Source organism: Geotrypetes seraphini, chromosome 13 (genome assembly GCF_902459505.1).
Source record: "Geotrypetes seraphini chromosome 13, aGeoSer1.1, whole genome shotgun sequence".
In the NCBI taxonomy this organism is placed as follows: Eukaryota; Metazoa; Chordata; class Amphibia; order Gymnophiona; family Dermophiidae; genus Geotrypetes; species Geotrypetes seraphini.
In genome coordinates, this window is record NC_047096.1 from 73448763 (window position 1) to 73463146 (window position 14384).

At 43.7% G+C, this 14384-nt stretch overlaps 1 protein-coding gene across 4 annotated transcripts in view; it reads left to right on the forward strand.

Moving 5' to 3' along the window:
- Positions 1–1261: 1261 nt before the first annotated feature.
- Positions 1262–14384, forward strand: part of FAM171A2 (family with sequence similarity 171 member A2) — an 87723-nt gene continuing 74600 nt past the window's right edge. For all 4 annotated transcript variants that reach the window (XR_004536744.1, XM_033917784.1, XM_033917783.1 and 1 more), the window contains exon 1: positions 1262–1406. Coding sequence is in view for 3 of the 4 variants with exons in the window: in XM_033917784.1 (XP_033773675.1) it covers positions 1283–1406 (124 nt within the window). In the remaining variant the exon portion in view is untranslated. The remainder of the gene's footprint in view (positions 1407–14384) is intronic.

Genomic DNA, 14384 nt, shown 5'->3' on the forward strand with positions numbered 1-14384 from the left:
CCCCGCCATGCTTTCACGCTTATTGTGTTAAACGGCCCATACCAACTAGTATCTGCCAGGGATTGGGTAAAAAAATGATTTACATAAGAACTGCCATCACCGAATCAGACCTTAGGTTCATCAAGTCTGGCGATCCGCATATGCGGAGGCCCAGCCAGGTGTACCCTGGTGTAATTTTAGTCACCCGTATTCCTCTCGTAAGGAGATGTGTATCTAGTTTGCTTTTAAATCCTAGAATGGTGGATTCCGCAACAACCTCCTCCTCTGATCAAAGTTATTCTACCTTCAATAAGTTGCATGAATCCATTTTTTTAAAATTTCTTATCCCATGATGTGGACTGATAGTAGGGTTTAGGGTTGCTTTATAAATTTCATCGTCTGTGAATATATTTCTGTTGTTTTTCCTTTGTGGATTATTGGAAATATATACAGTACATCCTGCTACCCTAAAAGCTACTGAAAAGGGAAACATGGTAAAAACCAGGATTTGCAGGATTCTCAGGAAAGGCAGCAATGACTCACAGAAAGAAAAAAATATAGAGAGATAAAGTTGCTCCAGGGATCAGGGACACGACCATGATCACTTTGGAATCGGGACCACCTGATCGGTGCCAGTGACCCAACTCCTCAACAGCAGAACTGGAGGTGGTGTCGACATTCACACTGCCTAGTTTACATCTATGATCATCTTGGAGGGGGTCTGGGTAAAATCCAGGATTTGCAGGATCTCCAGGATCCTCATAGACTTGTTCCACAAATATGACAAATTCAAAATGGACAGTTCCTAGTTAGAGCCTAGCCGGGATGGACAGTCAGGAGGGGCGTTATGTCCAACCATTGCAACACAACTGTCAGAAACGAACAAGGCTTAATCTGAAAATCTTTCAGAAGGCTTGAAATCAGCTGCTACTTTTGCTTACAGCGTTGAGACGAGACGCACAATCTCGGGGTCTAGAAAGCGCCCCCCCCCTACTTTTCCCTAGTTCTTGTTTCCTGATCTGAAAGGTTATGAGTCACCCATCCGCCCTCGCACCCTCTCCCCAAGAAGGTGCAGTACAAGGGTCCGCCTGCAGGTGGCGCTGCTTTCAGGCCGTGAGCAAGAGGGGCGGGTGCATTATTGGGGGGGGGGAGTTTGCAGAACCCCTTCGTGTAACTGGAATTAGAGAGCGCTTGGTGGGTAAGGGGGGGGGGGGGCTTGAGTTTCTGTTTAGTTTCCTGCTTCGCTGGGGAGGGGGGGTGGGTGGGAGATCGGATGCATGGGTAGCGGGGGAGGGAGCCCAGCATGGAGGGGCGTGCATCGGCGCTGAGGATGCGGTCCTGGGGTGGCTGCAGCCGCTTGCTCCTTCTCCTCCTCATCGGTGGCCAGAGCCATGGCAAGTCGCTGGCGGATCCTCCGAGCCCGCAGGGTGAGTGTGCAGTGGCTTGCAAGATATCATATGAGCCCTAAGGGGAGGGGGGAGGGGGAGGCAGGGGTTTCATCGGGGGAGGGGGAGGCAGGGGTTTCATCGGGCTCGGATTGCGCTCTTTCCCTTTGTTGTGAAACTAGACGAGCAGAAAGGTTTGCATTTTTGAATGATCTTGGGGAGGTGGGGGGGGGGGGGGTGTGTGATAAGAAGAATATAGGAGGGATCAGGCATGCATCAGGGGAGGGTCAAGGCTTGCACTTGGCTTTCTGTCCCGGGGATTGCACTGAACGAAGCTGGGGGTTGGGGGGGGGGAAGGGGGAAATGCCCCGAGTCCTCTGACCATGGAGGCTTTTTCCCTGCTGCTCTTCTCGACAGCTTTGCAGCCATCACAATGGCAAAGATGGATTCTGCTTCATTGAGCAGGGCTGGCTTTTATTGTCTGGGCTTTCTTCCCCCACCCCCTCCAACCTGTGCGATGCAAACCTTTCCCTGCTTTCTTAAGGCTCAAGCACTTGGAGCAGGGTTTTGGTCTGAATTAACAAGAAATAGGATTTCATGGGGTTCAGGGTGTTGGTTCTGTGGAAGGTGTTCTTGCACCCTCCTGGGATGATGTAATAAACAACCATGGCAGGTGGCTGTTTTTAGACAGAAGGCCTCTTTCCACTCATCCCTAAGGAGGAGTGCATTTGCTGCTCTGCTTTCTTACCCAAGCCCAGGTGGAAAAGGGTGGCGGCTGGATTGCACATATCAGACTTGCCTATGGTCAATCAGGGCAGACAAGTCTCCAGGAGGAAGATGGCTGAGCTATTTATATGCCCTCTATAGCAGCGTGTGCATGCATATATACAGTAGTGGCCAAAATTGTGGAAACACCTAGCATTTTAGGGGTTATGCTTTATAAAAACGTGGCTATAACATCATAATTGTATTTAGTGCATACAATTTTTCATTTAACAAGACCAGCATAATACTTGGCACATCTCACAAAAATATTGCTCTTCATAAGCTACCCAAGCTAATAATGAATTTGTCCAGTTATCTGATGACTTCATCAGTCCCACTAGTAGCAGCAGGTTTGCTATTCCTTAGCCTTGATTTACTGCCTCGCATCTTTTTGGCATGCTGTCCACAAGTCTTTGGAGATCATTAGGTATTGTTATGTAGAACCAGGACTTGATTCTTGCTGCTATCAGCTCAGGTTTGTTGGGCGGTGGCTTTGCCGCTACTGCTCTCTTTAATCTGGCTCAGAGGTTCTCAAAGGGGTTGAGATCTGGGCTGTTTCTTGGCCAGTCTGGCAAGTCAACCTTGTTCTCCTCTTTGCGCCAGGTGAGGCATTCTTGGCGGTGTGGCACGGGGCGCCATCCTGTTGAAAAAATGAATGCTCGATTGGCACCAAAGATGTCTCGGGCTGAGGCTGAAGGACCTCCTTTATCTATCTGTCGGCATTTATCACTTCCTCAAGCACTTGCGATCGACCCCTTAAATCCAGACCCCTTAGACCCACCCCCCAGGCCCACCCAGTTTCATCCATCTCCGCCCCATCGTGCCCCCTTCCCTCCCCAATCCTGCCCTAGCCCCGCTGCCTGCTCTGGACGGGCAGGAGAGCATGCGATGATGTCATTGCATTGCCCTCCTGCCCGACAGCGATTTTGAGGAAGGCTCTTCAAAACTCGGACAAAGTGCCGGATTTTGAAAAGCCGTCCGGACCCTCGGATATCCTCAAAAGGGGGAAATCCAGACATCTGGTAACCCTATATGTCAGGTCCCATACCCTTTACTTTTAGCTTTCTTAGGTTCTCAGCTTGCTACTCTAACCAGTAGGCCATGCCTCCACTCTGTCAAGCGACTCTTGGCCTCTAACAAACATTTTAAAACTGGGCTTCCTAAACTATGGGTCATAACACTAGATGGCGTTGCAGCCCACATTTGGGGTCATGACCTGGGCAGATTAAAAATAAATACATTAGCAACCCGGGCCCTGGAAGGCAAGGGATGACAGCAGGATTGACTGTGATGCTATAGGAAGACCAAGAGCAGGGGTACATATGGGAAAGTACGCCCCTTGGGGTTTGCTAAGCACTGTTTTAAAATCTAAACAGTTTCCAACCCACCATTATATCACATACAAAATCTGAAAATTACTGACTATAAGCAGGTCTGGCCAGTGTAACAAGAAATACATTCAGAAAAGAAGAGGCATCCCTTGAGCTTTTGAACGTGTAAGTGTTCATTTTACAAGCTTAAATAAAGATGATGGTGCTTATTTACATAAGTCAGAGCTTCTAAACTGGGAGTCAGGGCCCCAAATGGGTTCACAAGAGCCAATTTGCAGGCAACAAACTAGGTGGGTTCTCCATAAGTGCATCATTCTGCACCTCCAAGGGGGGGGGTCATACGATTTTATTTGGCCGCAATCATGGAGTTACAGCCACAAAAAGCTTGGGAAGTAGTAAGTGTTGGTTTTACAAAACTGGATGTCTAGGAAGTGTCAGTTAAGGAGCCAAGAGAAGCATCTGGGGGGGTTTTTTTCTTTGAAATTTTAAGCTGGTTTTAAACACCGGAAAGATAAGCAGAGTTGTCTCCTCAGTCACTGATACAAATGCCTAGTCCAAACAAGCAATTACCTGTCACAGACCAGGTGTAAATGCCAATATCTAGATTTTTTTAAGATATTCAAATATTGTTGTTGCAAAATTGGAAATTGATGTGTCTTTTTACAGACCACCTAAACCATGCACACAGCAAGCCCCTTGCCTAACTGTGTGTGCGCTGCAGATCTACACATGTAAAATAGCCTTCTAAAATAGCAGTTATCTACTTTGGTCTTTTATACTTATTAACACCACGATTTACATGTGTAATAACTGCACCAGCGTCTAAAATGACCTCCATTTCAGCTCCAGTGCTGTGTACATCTACTAGCATTATCCAAGTAGTATCAGTACTTTGGCTTATTGATATTGACAGCCTGCAGAAGCAACTGGATGTGGTTGGCACTTGCTCCTTACGCAGGTAGGCGGTATATCAAGTCCATGACCCATGACGCACATCTTTTGTTTGTCCTCTTTGTGCTTTCCTGTTTTAAAGGAGATCCTTATATTTTCTTGATTTTAGCTTTGTTGTATCATAAACCATTTTGTTGCCACTGACAAAAGGCCATATACAAATACAATAAATATAAACATGTTACTAAATATACTACACCAAGGGACAAAACAGTTAAACCATTAAATAAAAAAAGGTCGGGTCTCAAAATACAAGGACTACTCTATCAACAATTTATTTATTAGGATTTATTTACTACTTTATTGAAAGGAATTCACTCAAAGCAGTGCTCGGCAAGTCAAACATTGGCAATGGACAATTGTAGCAACAAAAATATTCAAATAACTACAAGATATGGCATAGTATGCTACATTACAATGTAAACACAGTATGCAAATAGAACATTTTAATAGCACAGGATGTAAGCACACATGGAATATGTAGGGAGATTACTAGTTTACTAATATCCATTTTACCTGCAAGCAATACAAAGCGCCAGGCCTTGATGGCTTCAGAAAAAGGCAAATGTCATTGCTGCATTTAAATTGGAAAGCCTTGGGCCAGTAGATGAAAAAGCTTTGGGACAGTCTCTCGCCCAGACTGCATGGGCTACGTGAGGAGGAGGAGTGAATTAAATAAATAAGCCCATGTTGATGTAGTATTTGGAAGATCAGGACCAAAGCCTTAAACTACACCTGGGTAGCCGTAGAGAAACAGTGGAGATATACAAGATAAAGTAGAAAGGTTACAGAATCACAGTGGTATTTGTATTTCTGCAACAGCATTATGGTCTGTGAGTACACACACACACACACACATTCTAGAAATAAAAATGTCAGCAATCCTTGGAAAACCAAAAGCTTTTTATACCCTTCATTTTGCCAGAGACCTTCCGGCCTTGAACTTTTGGGTTTCCTCCCTGTGCTAAGGAAACAAAAAGATAAGGATATTGTAGAGGAAACTCTGCCACTGTTTCCCTTCATTCTCCTTCTACACATAGAACATATTTCTGACACACAGAGAATGACTCAGGAAACTGCCAAACCCAAGATCTGTCAAGAGCTACTGGAAGAGTTAACTTTCCAAAGAATTCAGTCTCGTGTTCCTCTCCCAGCAAACACATTTGGTGAAGCGACTGAAAACAGAATTCTGTAAGCCCCTCTCCAGGTGGAAACTGTATGCTGAATCATTTAACCCAGTGGGTTTGTGTAGATAAGTATCATGGAAAAGTAAAACCAAGTGTATCCCCTCTGATCCATTTAAGAGGGCCTCAAGGCTGCTTCGTTTATTTCACTTCCAATCCGTTCCCCAAATATCATATCAAAAAATGTTCCTCAAATTGATCTATGGCCACCTTACCAGAGAGAAAAACAAGATTAAGACAAGCACAGAAGAGTAAAAAAAAAAAAAAAAGAAGCTTAAAGAGACATTTCAGCTTTACAAATTCTTTAAAAAGTTGCAAAACTGAAATAAGAACTTAAATGCCATGTTGGATTGGACCAAAGGTCCATCAAGTCAATATCCTGTTTCCAAAAGTGGCCAATCCAGATCACAAGCACTTTAAGGCTTATGCAGATGAGGACAGAGCTTGCAGGGATGGGGGCTAGATCCCGTGGGACGGGGCCAAATTTGTCCCCATGTCAGAGCAGCAAAAATAGACCACCGCTTCTCAAATCTGCTGACAACGGCGCCCAACTACAAAACATTCAGAAAAGAACTGAAAACCATATTATTCTAGACCAAACCGTATCAACCCTTCCCAGATCCCGACGCATACTGTAGCTATCAACCTTGTAATCTCCCTGGGAATGCCCAGGCTAATCTCTTGTTGTAAACCGCCTAGAACTGAAAGGTGTTGGCGGGATAGAAGACATCAATGTAATGTAATGTAGTTCTCTAGCACTCCACACTACTCTAGTGAGCTTTTAGGGCTTGCAATAGCTATAGCTAAATGTCCTTTTCTCTCACCGTGTAAGGAAGAGTGGAAGGAAGCGACGCACAAAATGGACGAGTGGGTGTGGGTCTTAATGCGTTTTGGGCTGATTGAATTGAAGGCGAGCAAGTTTAGAATGGGCAATGAAAGCTTAGAGGAGAGGAGGGAATTGAGAGTTAAAGATAACAGAAGGATGCAAGACTGTAGTTTGAGGGCTTCTTTTACGAAGTCGCATTGGCGGTTTAACGCGCACTAAACCACCGGACGCGATAGCCGCTACTACCTCCTCTTGAGCTAGCGCGGGGGTTAGCACGTGATTAAAAGTCACGCGCACTAAAACCGCTAACGCAGCTTCGTAAAAGGAGCCCTGAGGGTATATGTCCATGGACATTGTGCCTGACTGGGGTGTTTACTTAAGGGAGAGGTCTTAGGCTCATTGATATTGGAGTACATTTCCAATATAATTTTGTGGTGACCCATATGTGTGTCTTGCACATAAGATTTTGTGTGCCCTTAAAAAAACCTGGCGGTTTCAAAATTTGGAAGGCACTTTGTTCCAGCAGCAGTTTTCTTCAGCTGCATGTCACCACAGCAAATTTTTACCAGCATGAAAATAATGGAACCTGTTTAGAGAATCAGCGGGACCCCCCCTAAACCTGCTTATAAGTTAAGTAAAACCTGTTAGAACTTGCCATAAGTGCAGTGACAATTGCAAGTTTTAAACCAGTACCTTATTTGGACATTCTTTGAAGTATTTTGAAGTGGTTTTTCATATAACACCTTTGGAGGAGTGATTAAACATTTTTCATAAGAGGACTATGACTGGAAGGTAAACTCTTTCCCTAAGGGAGGCCTCAAAACCTTCCCTTCAGAGTTTCAAATCTCTGAGCTTTCTTATAATTTTGTTTCAATCACCCTTCACTGGTTTATTATTCACAAGGCCAGTTTTTTTGGTGTATACTTAAAAATCATAGGGCAGAACTAGCCATATTGGAGGAGGCGCATCTAAGAGACCTGGAGCATGGGAAGCTTAGAAGATGGTGGGTGGGTAAAGTTTAAGGAGCCGCCTCAACGTGAAAAAAAAAGGATGTGATAGCTGATTTGGAAAGAGAGGTGCAAGACTCTAAGGGCAATATTTGGAAAATGTAGGTAAACCAACTATGGTATGTTTTGTAAAGTATGCACCTCTAGTGTCTTTTATCCAGTTTTTTTTTTTTTTTTTTGCTTCTTTAACAAAGTTACTGTCTATCTTTTGATGCTTGATTTTGTTTTGTTTTTTTATGGAGGGAAGGGATGGAATTTAATTAGGAATTGAATAAGCTGAAACCTTTAAACCTCCAGGGCCAGATAGGTTGGAAGTGAATTTTATCAGCATCTCCAGGACAAAGCCTCTTTGCCTCTTAAGTGATTTATCTGGTTGTTCCCCTTTGACATCAGACTCTTAAAACTGTGATCCCTAAACCAGGGAAGGATCCTCATCCCCCAGGTTCTTAGATGTCATTTTCTCTTTGAAACTTGATATCAAGCTCTTGACCAAAGTGATGGCAGATTGTTTCGCTAATGTTATGCAGACCCTTAATCATGAAGGACGAGTGGAGTTTGTTAGGGAAATATTACAACCACACCGAATACCGACTTCCACAGAGTGGTGAAGGTGAAGTAGGGCTCCTCCGTTGTTAATTAGTTTTGATGCAGAAAAGTCAGTCAACTTGATGTCTTGGAGTTTTGTGTAAAGCTTTGAAGATTGTTTGGTTTTAGGGGAGACTTTGTGGACATCACGTGTCTCCTTTATTCTGTGAATAACTGATATTCAAGACCACTGAAAATAAAAAGAAGAAATGCAACTGAAGGTTCTTTTTCTATAAGGGTTACAAAACCTCAGAAGATGGAGCCTTTCACCCAATTTGGGGTTTCTCGTGGAATCTTTCCACTTGCTCCTGGTACGTTAGATAGATTGTGAGCCCACCGGGACAGAGAGGGAAAAATGCTTGAGTACCTGATTGTAAAAACCGCTTAGATAACCTTGATAGGCGGTATATAAAATCCTAATAAACTTGAAAACTTGAAACTTGAAACTCACGTCAAAGGCCTCACTCTCACTAAATTTTATTCAAACTTTTAATTTGAATAATTTTGAGGAAATGGCTGCTGGGAGTTCCCGTAGTCTCTCGAGACTACGTCGGAAACTCCCTATAGCCATTTCCTAATGGCAATCTGCACGGGGCAGGAGCGAAGGAAGATCGCTCCTGCCCCGAAAACCCTCTAGACCATCAGGTAAGGCTGGGAAGACAGCAGGGAGGTGGGGGTGGGTCAGAGCCAGATAATCGCGATTTTTCGGCATTCGCGGTCCGGCTCTGCCCGTATCCCCTGCAAATGACGAGGGAGAAGTGTATTTCTGTATTCACTAACAGTTGACCGCCTATTTTGTGAATAGGATGTGTTTTCCTTTTTTCTTTGTTGAAATTCACTCATTAGAATCTTGGACCTTCTCAGTATGGGACTTTAAATATTGATTAAGTGAATAATTTTACTTTTTTTTTTTTTTTTTTATTTTATTTATTTATAATTTTCACAAATTGTTTAACAACAATCTAAAGAAATTAACAATTGAAAAAAGAAAATAATTATATTAAATCATGTATAATAATTCCACATATATGACCAATCAGAGTCCACATAATGAAGAGAGAGAGAGTCCATCACTTCCAAGGGAAGTTGGGTCTAAAAGAAAAAAGAAACAAAAACTCATACGAGTTACAGATTACAGAGTACGGTTGGATTAACCATCTGCCTGGATAGAGGACTATGTTGAAGAATCTGGAGCTCTAAATTCCGTCTTACCCTCTAAAAAGAAATTTAACTGATCCGGATCATAAAATATGTATCTAACATTCTGATAGGTAAGACAGCATTTACAGGGAAAACGTAACTGAAAGGTTGCTCCCATATTCAAAGTTAACTGTCGGTATGCCAGGAATTTCTTCCGTCTGGCTTGCGTCAATTTAGATACATCAGGAAATATTGAAACTTTGGAACCGTGAAATTCCGCATTCTCAGTCCTATAGAATAAACGGAGAACTGCCTCTTTATCTTGGAGAAAAACAAAGGTTACCAGTAAAGTTGCTCTAACAGTTATTTCTTCTTGAATTGATGTTTCCAGCATACCAGTGAGATCCAAGTCTCCTGATACAATCCCTTTGTCTTTCTCTTCTTTGGGAATATTCAAATAGTATATCTTTTGAAGCGGTGGCATATTATTTTCAGGAAATTTCAACACTGATTGTAAAAAGGAATTGAATAAATCTCTTGAAGTTTGAAGTTTAGATACCGGAAAATTCAACAATCTAAGATTTAAATTTCTATTTGCATTTTCCAAATTTTCCATTTTTCTAACCAGCAAAGATTTTTCCTTTAAATGTAAATTCATAGAAGCCTTTATTTCTGACACTGATTTTTCCAAATTGTCTGTTCTATTGGACTGGTTTTGGAGTTTCTCTTCCAAAGTTTTAACTTGTAAATTAGTATTCTGTGTTGAAGAAAAAAGTTGAGAGCATACCTTATGTATTGACTCAAGTCCACTCCAAATTGCTTCCATATCGATGACTTCAGGTTTTACCAGAGGAGGGGGGGGCAAAGATGTTCCAGAGAATGCCCCATTAACTCGCTGCTCCTCTGTCCCTGCATCCTCACCAACAACTGCTCTTCCGTTCTCCATTGTCGACTGCAAAAGAGTCGGCAAGCTGTGAATAACTTCCGGGGTCAGAGGTAATTTCAGCAGCGTCAACGGAGAACTCGTCTCCGGCACCTCCTGCGCTGCCGACGGCGTCCCCGACATCCTCCCGGGCTGCGGAGGAGCTCCAGGACCCACAGGGCTAAGCGAAATTTCGCTCTCCAAGACCGAGGTCTGCCCCCCTCGGTCAGCGGATGCACCCGATCCAGCCGGTGTGGCATATGCTGTAATTGCCACCTGTCTCGCCGTTGAAATACCAGATGAGGCTGGAAGAACGCCTCTCTGTTTGCCCCTGCGCTTGGGCATAGTTAAGGTAAAAACTTCTTAGATAAGAGAAAAAACGCCAAACCAAGCAGGAGCAGCTTTCAAGGGTGACTTACTCCGTCGCCATCTTGGATCTCTCTCTAATTTTACTTTTTTAAAAATTTAATTTCCTTTGACAGCAATTGTATAGCTTATTCAGTTCTGTACAAGAAGTGTATTTCTTGATAGTGTTAAAATATAAATAAATAATAATAATTTTTTAAAAAAGAAGACTTCGTTTAAAGAATGGAAAAGGTCAAAAACGGACAAAAACTGGAAAAAGCACAAACACCAACAAAACAGGTGCCATAAGGCGGTAAGAGGGGCCAAAAGAGACTACGAGGAAAAAATAGCCAAGGAGGCGAAAAACTTCAAGCCGTTCTTTCGATATATTAAGGGGAAATGACCTGCGAAGGAAGCGGTGGGGCCATTGGATGACCATGGAATAAAAAGAGTGCTAAAGGAAGACAAAGCCATCGCCGACAAACTGAACACATTTTTTGCGTCTGTATTTACCGAAGAGGATGTATACAACATGCAGGAAACGAAGACGGGAAACTGACAGGGTTGACAGTCAGTCTAGAAGAGGTATGCAGGCAGATTGATAGGCTTAAAAACGATAAATCCCTGGGACCGGATGGCATCCATCCGAGGGTTATGAAGGAACTGAAAGGGGTTATAGCTGAACTGCTTCAACTAATAGCCAATCTGTCTATCAAATTGGGAAGGATTCCGGAAGACTGGAAAGTGGCGAATGTTACGCCAATCTTCAAGAAAGGTTTGAGGGGAGATCCTGGAAACTATAGACCGGTGAGTCTGACCTCAGTACTAGGAAAGATGGTAGAGGCGCTGATAAAGGACTGCATCATTGATCTCCTTGACGGACCCGATCTGATGAGTACCAGCCAGCACGGCTTCAGCAAAGGAAGATCTTGCTTGACGAACTTGCTGCACTTCTTTGAGGGAGATAAACAGGCAGATAGACAAGGGTGACCCAGTTGACATTGTATATCTGAATTTTCAGAAGGCATTCGACAAGGTTCTGCATGAGTGACTACATCAAACATTGTGAGCCATGGAATCGAGGATGAAGTACTCACATGATTAAAAACTGGTTGGCAGATAGGAAAAAGAGAGTGGGGATAAATGGACAATATTTGGACTGGAAAAGCGTCACGAGTGGAGTGCCGCAGGGTTCGGTGCTTGGACCTGTGCTCTTCAACATATTTATAAACGACCTAGAAATTGGTACGACCGGTGAGGTGATTAAATTTGCAGACGATACAAAGTTATTCAGAGTAGTGAAGCCGCAGGAGGATTGCGAAGACCTGCAACGTGACATAAACATGCTTGAGAAATGGGCTGCGACATAGCAAATGAGGTTTAACGTGGATAAGTGTAAGGTGATGCAAGTTGGTAACAAAAATCTTGTACACAAATACAGGATGTCCGGTGCAGTACTTAGAGAGACATCCCCAAGAAAGAGACTTGGGAGTACTGGTCGACAAGTCAATGATGCCGTCTGCGCAATGTGCGGTGGCGGCGGCGAAAAGGGCGAACAGAATGCTAGGAATGATTAAGAAGGCGATCATGAACAGAACGGAGAAGGTTATCATGCCGCTGTACCGGCCCATAGTACACCCTCACCTGGAATACTGTGTCCAGCACTGGTCGCCGTACATGAAGAAGGACACAGTACTACTTGAAAGGGTCCAGAGAAGAGCGACTAAAATGGTTAAGGGGCTTGAGGAGTTGCCGTACAGTGATTAGAGACACTGGGCCTCTTCTCCCTTGAAAAGAGGAGACTGAGAGGGGACATGATCGAAACATTCAAGATAATGAAGGGAATAGACTTAGATAAAGACAGATTGTTCACCCTCTCCAAGGTAGAGAGAACAAGAGGGCGCTCTCTAAAGTTAAAAGGGGATAGGTTCCGTACAAACGTAAGGAAGTTCTTGTTCACCCAGAGAGTGGTAGAAAACTGGAACGCTCTTCCGGAGGCTGTTATAGGGGAAAACACCCTCCAGGGATTCAAGACAAAGTTGGACAGGTTCCTGCTGAACCGGAACGTACGCAGGTAAGGCTAGTCTCGGTTAGGGCACTGGTCTTTGACCTAAGAGCCGCTGTGTGAGCGGACTGCTGGGCATGATGGACCACTGGTCTGATCCAGCAGTGGCAATTCTTATGTTATTATGTTCCTAATGGAGTTAAATTGTATGTCATGCAAATATTATAATACTTAAATTTCTTATTTCACAGATAATTTGATTAACTCATTTTTGTCAGGATATGGTAAGAGCTGATGGCGTAGCTGGTGTTAAGAAAGGGTTGGACAGGTTCCTGGAGGAAAAGTCCATAGTCATTTATTGAGAAAGACATGGGGGAAGTCGTACAAGAGATTTTTAGCACTGGCCGGCGTTCATATGAGCGTTGGAGCAGCGCAGAGCATTCAGCATGCCAGCCGGTGCTAAAACCTTCTTGCGCAGTTTTGTGAAGGGGGGGGGGGTTAGTTATTTGTGAATTTATGGTGTTTACGAAGGTGTTGTACATTTAACCGCCGCAAATATGGAAGGAAACCTGTAGTTTATAGAATTAATATTGACTATTTTTAAGAGCATGAAGGAGAAACTTCATCTCTGGTTTCCATTGCCTCTGTCTCTTGTAGGAAAGATGGCTCTATTTTGGATTATTCCTGAAGTCATTATTATCCTCTTCAGATCCTTCTGTTGTGGTTGCTTAAGAGGGGCATTGGGGGTCTGCGAAGGACGTTACTGGCCGCATTGAGGTGGAAGAAGATATCTTCTTCCTTACAGGCCCTACAGCGACAAGAGGGCATCCGCTGAAAATCAGAGGCGGGAGATTCCATGGTGACACTAGGAAGTACTTCTTCACCGAAAGAGTGGTCGACCGTTGGAATAATCTTCCACTTGAGGTAGTTGAGGCCAGTAACGTGACTGATTTTAAGATCAAATGGGATCAACACGTGGGCTCACTTCAAAGAGGAACTTAGAGGGGAGGGTTATTTGAGTGGGCAGACTTGTTGGGCCGTAGGCCCTTTTCTGCCGTCATATTCTGTTTCTGTTTCTGTTTCTGACCTTAATATGGTTCCTAAGGGAAGGCAAATGAACATAAATCTTTTTTGCAAACCTGAAAGGTACATGGGAGTAGGGGAGTGTGGGGGCTTGCTAGATCTGGAAAAGTACAACCTTCGAGCACGGACTGTCTTTTTCTTTGTGACTCTGTACAGCGCTGCGTATGTCTGGTAGCACTATAGAAATAATTAATAGTAGTCATAGTATACATTCATCTTAATAAATCCCTTGGATCTAAAGCAGCGGTCTCAAACTCAAACCCTTTGCAGGGCCACATTTTGGATTTGTAGGTACTTGGAGGGCCGCAGAAAAAATAGTTAATGTCTTACTAAAGAAATGGCAACTTTGCATGAGTTAAAACTCGTTATAGTTTATAAATCTTTCCTTAATGGCTTCTGATAATTTCAACTATACACAGCTGAAAGCAGAATGTGAAGTTTAGATAGTTTTTCACTTTCTGCATGTTGCACTGCTTTCAGCTGCGTATAGCTGAAATTATCAGAAGCAATTCAGGAAATATTTATGAACTATAAAGAGGTTTACATCATATAAAATTGTGATTTTGATTCTAAAGTATCAACTGCAAGAGACAAGATTTTGGTGTAGTCCTCTAGGCCACTGTTCTTCAACCGCCAGTCTGCTGATCGGTGCCGGTCTGCAGAAAATTCCTGCCGGTCCACACAGGGCCGGCGAGATCGACGCAGTTAAATTTCCTGCCCCGGTGGTGTTGGCGGAAATCTGCTGTTCCTCCCAGCCTCGGGCGATCAAGACAGGGTGCCAACGTCAGGGCATTCCCTCTGGCAATCAAGACAGCTTGCCAACGTCAGGGCATTCCCTCTGTGAGTCTCGCCTATGCGGAAACAGGAAGTTGAAAC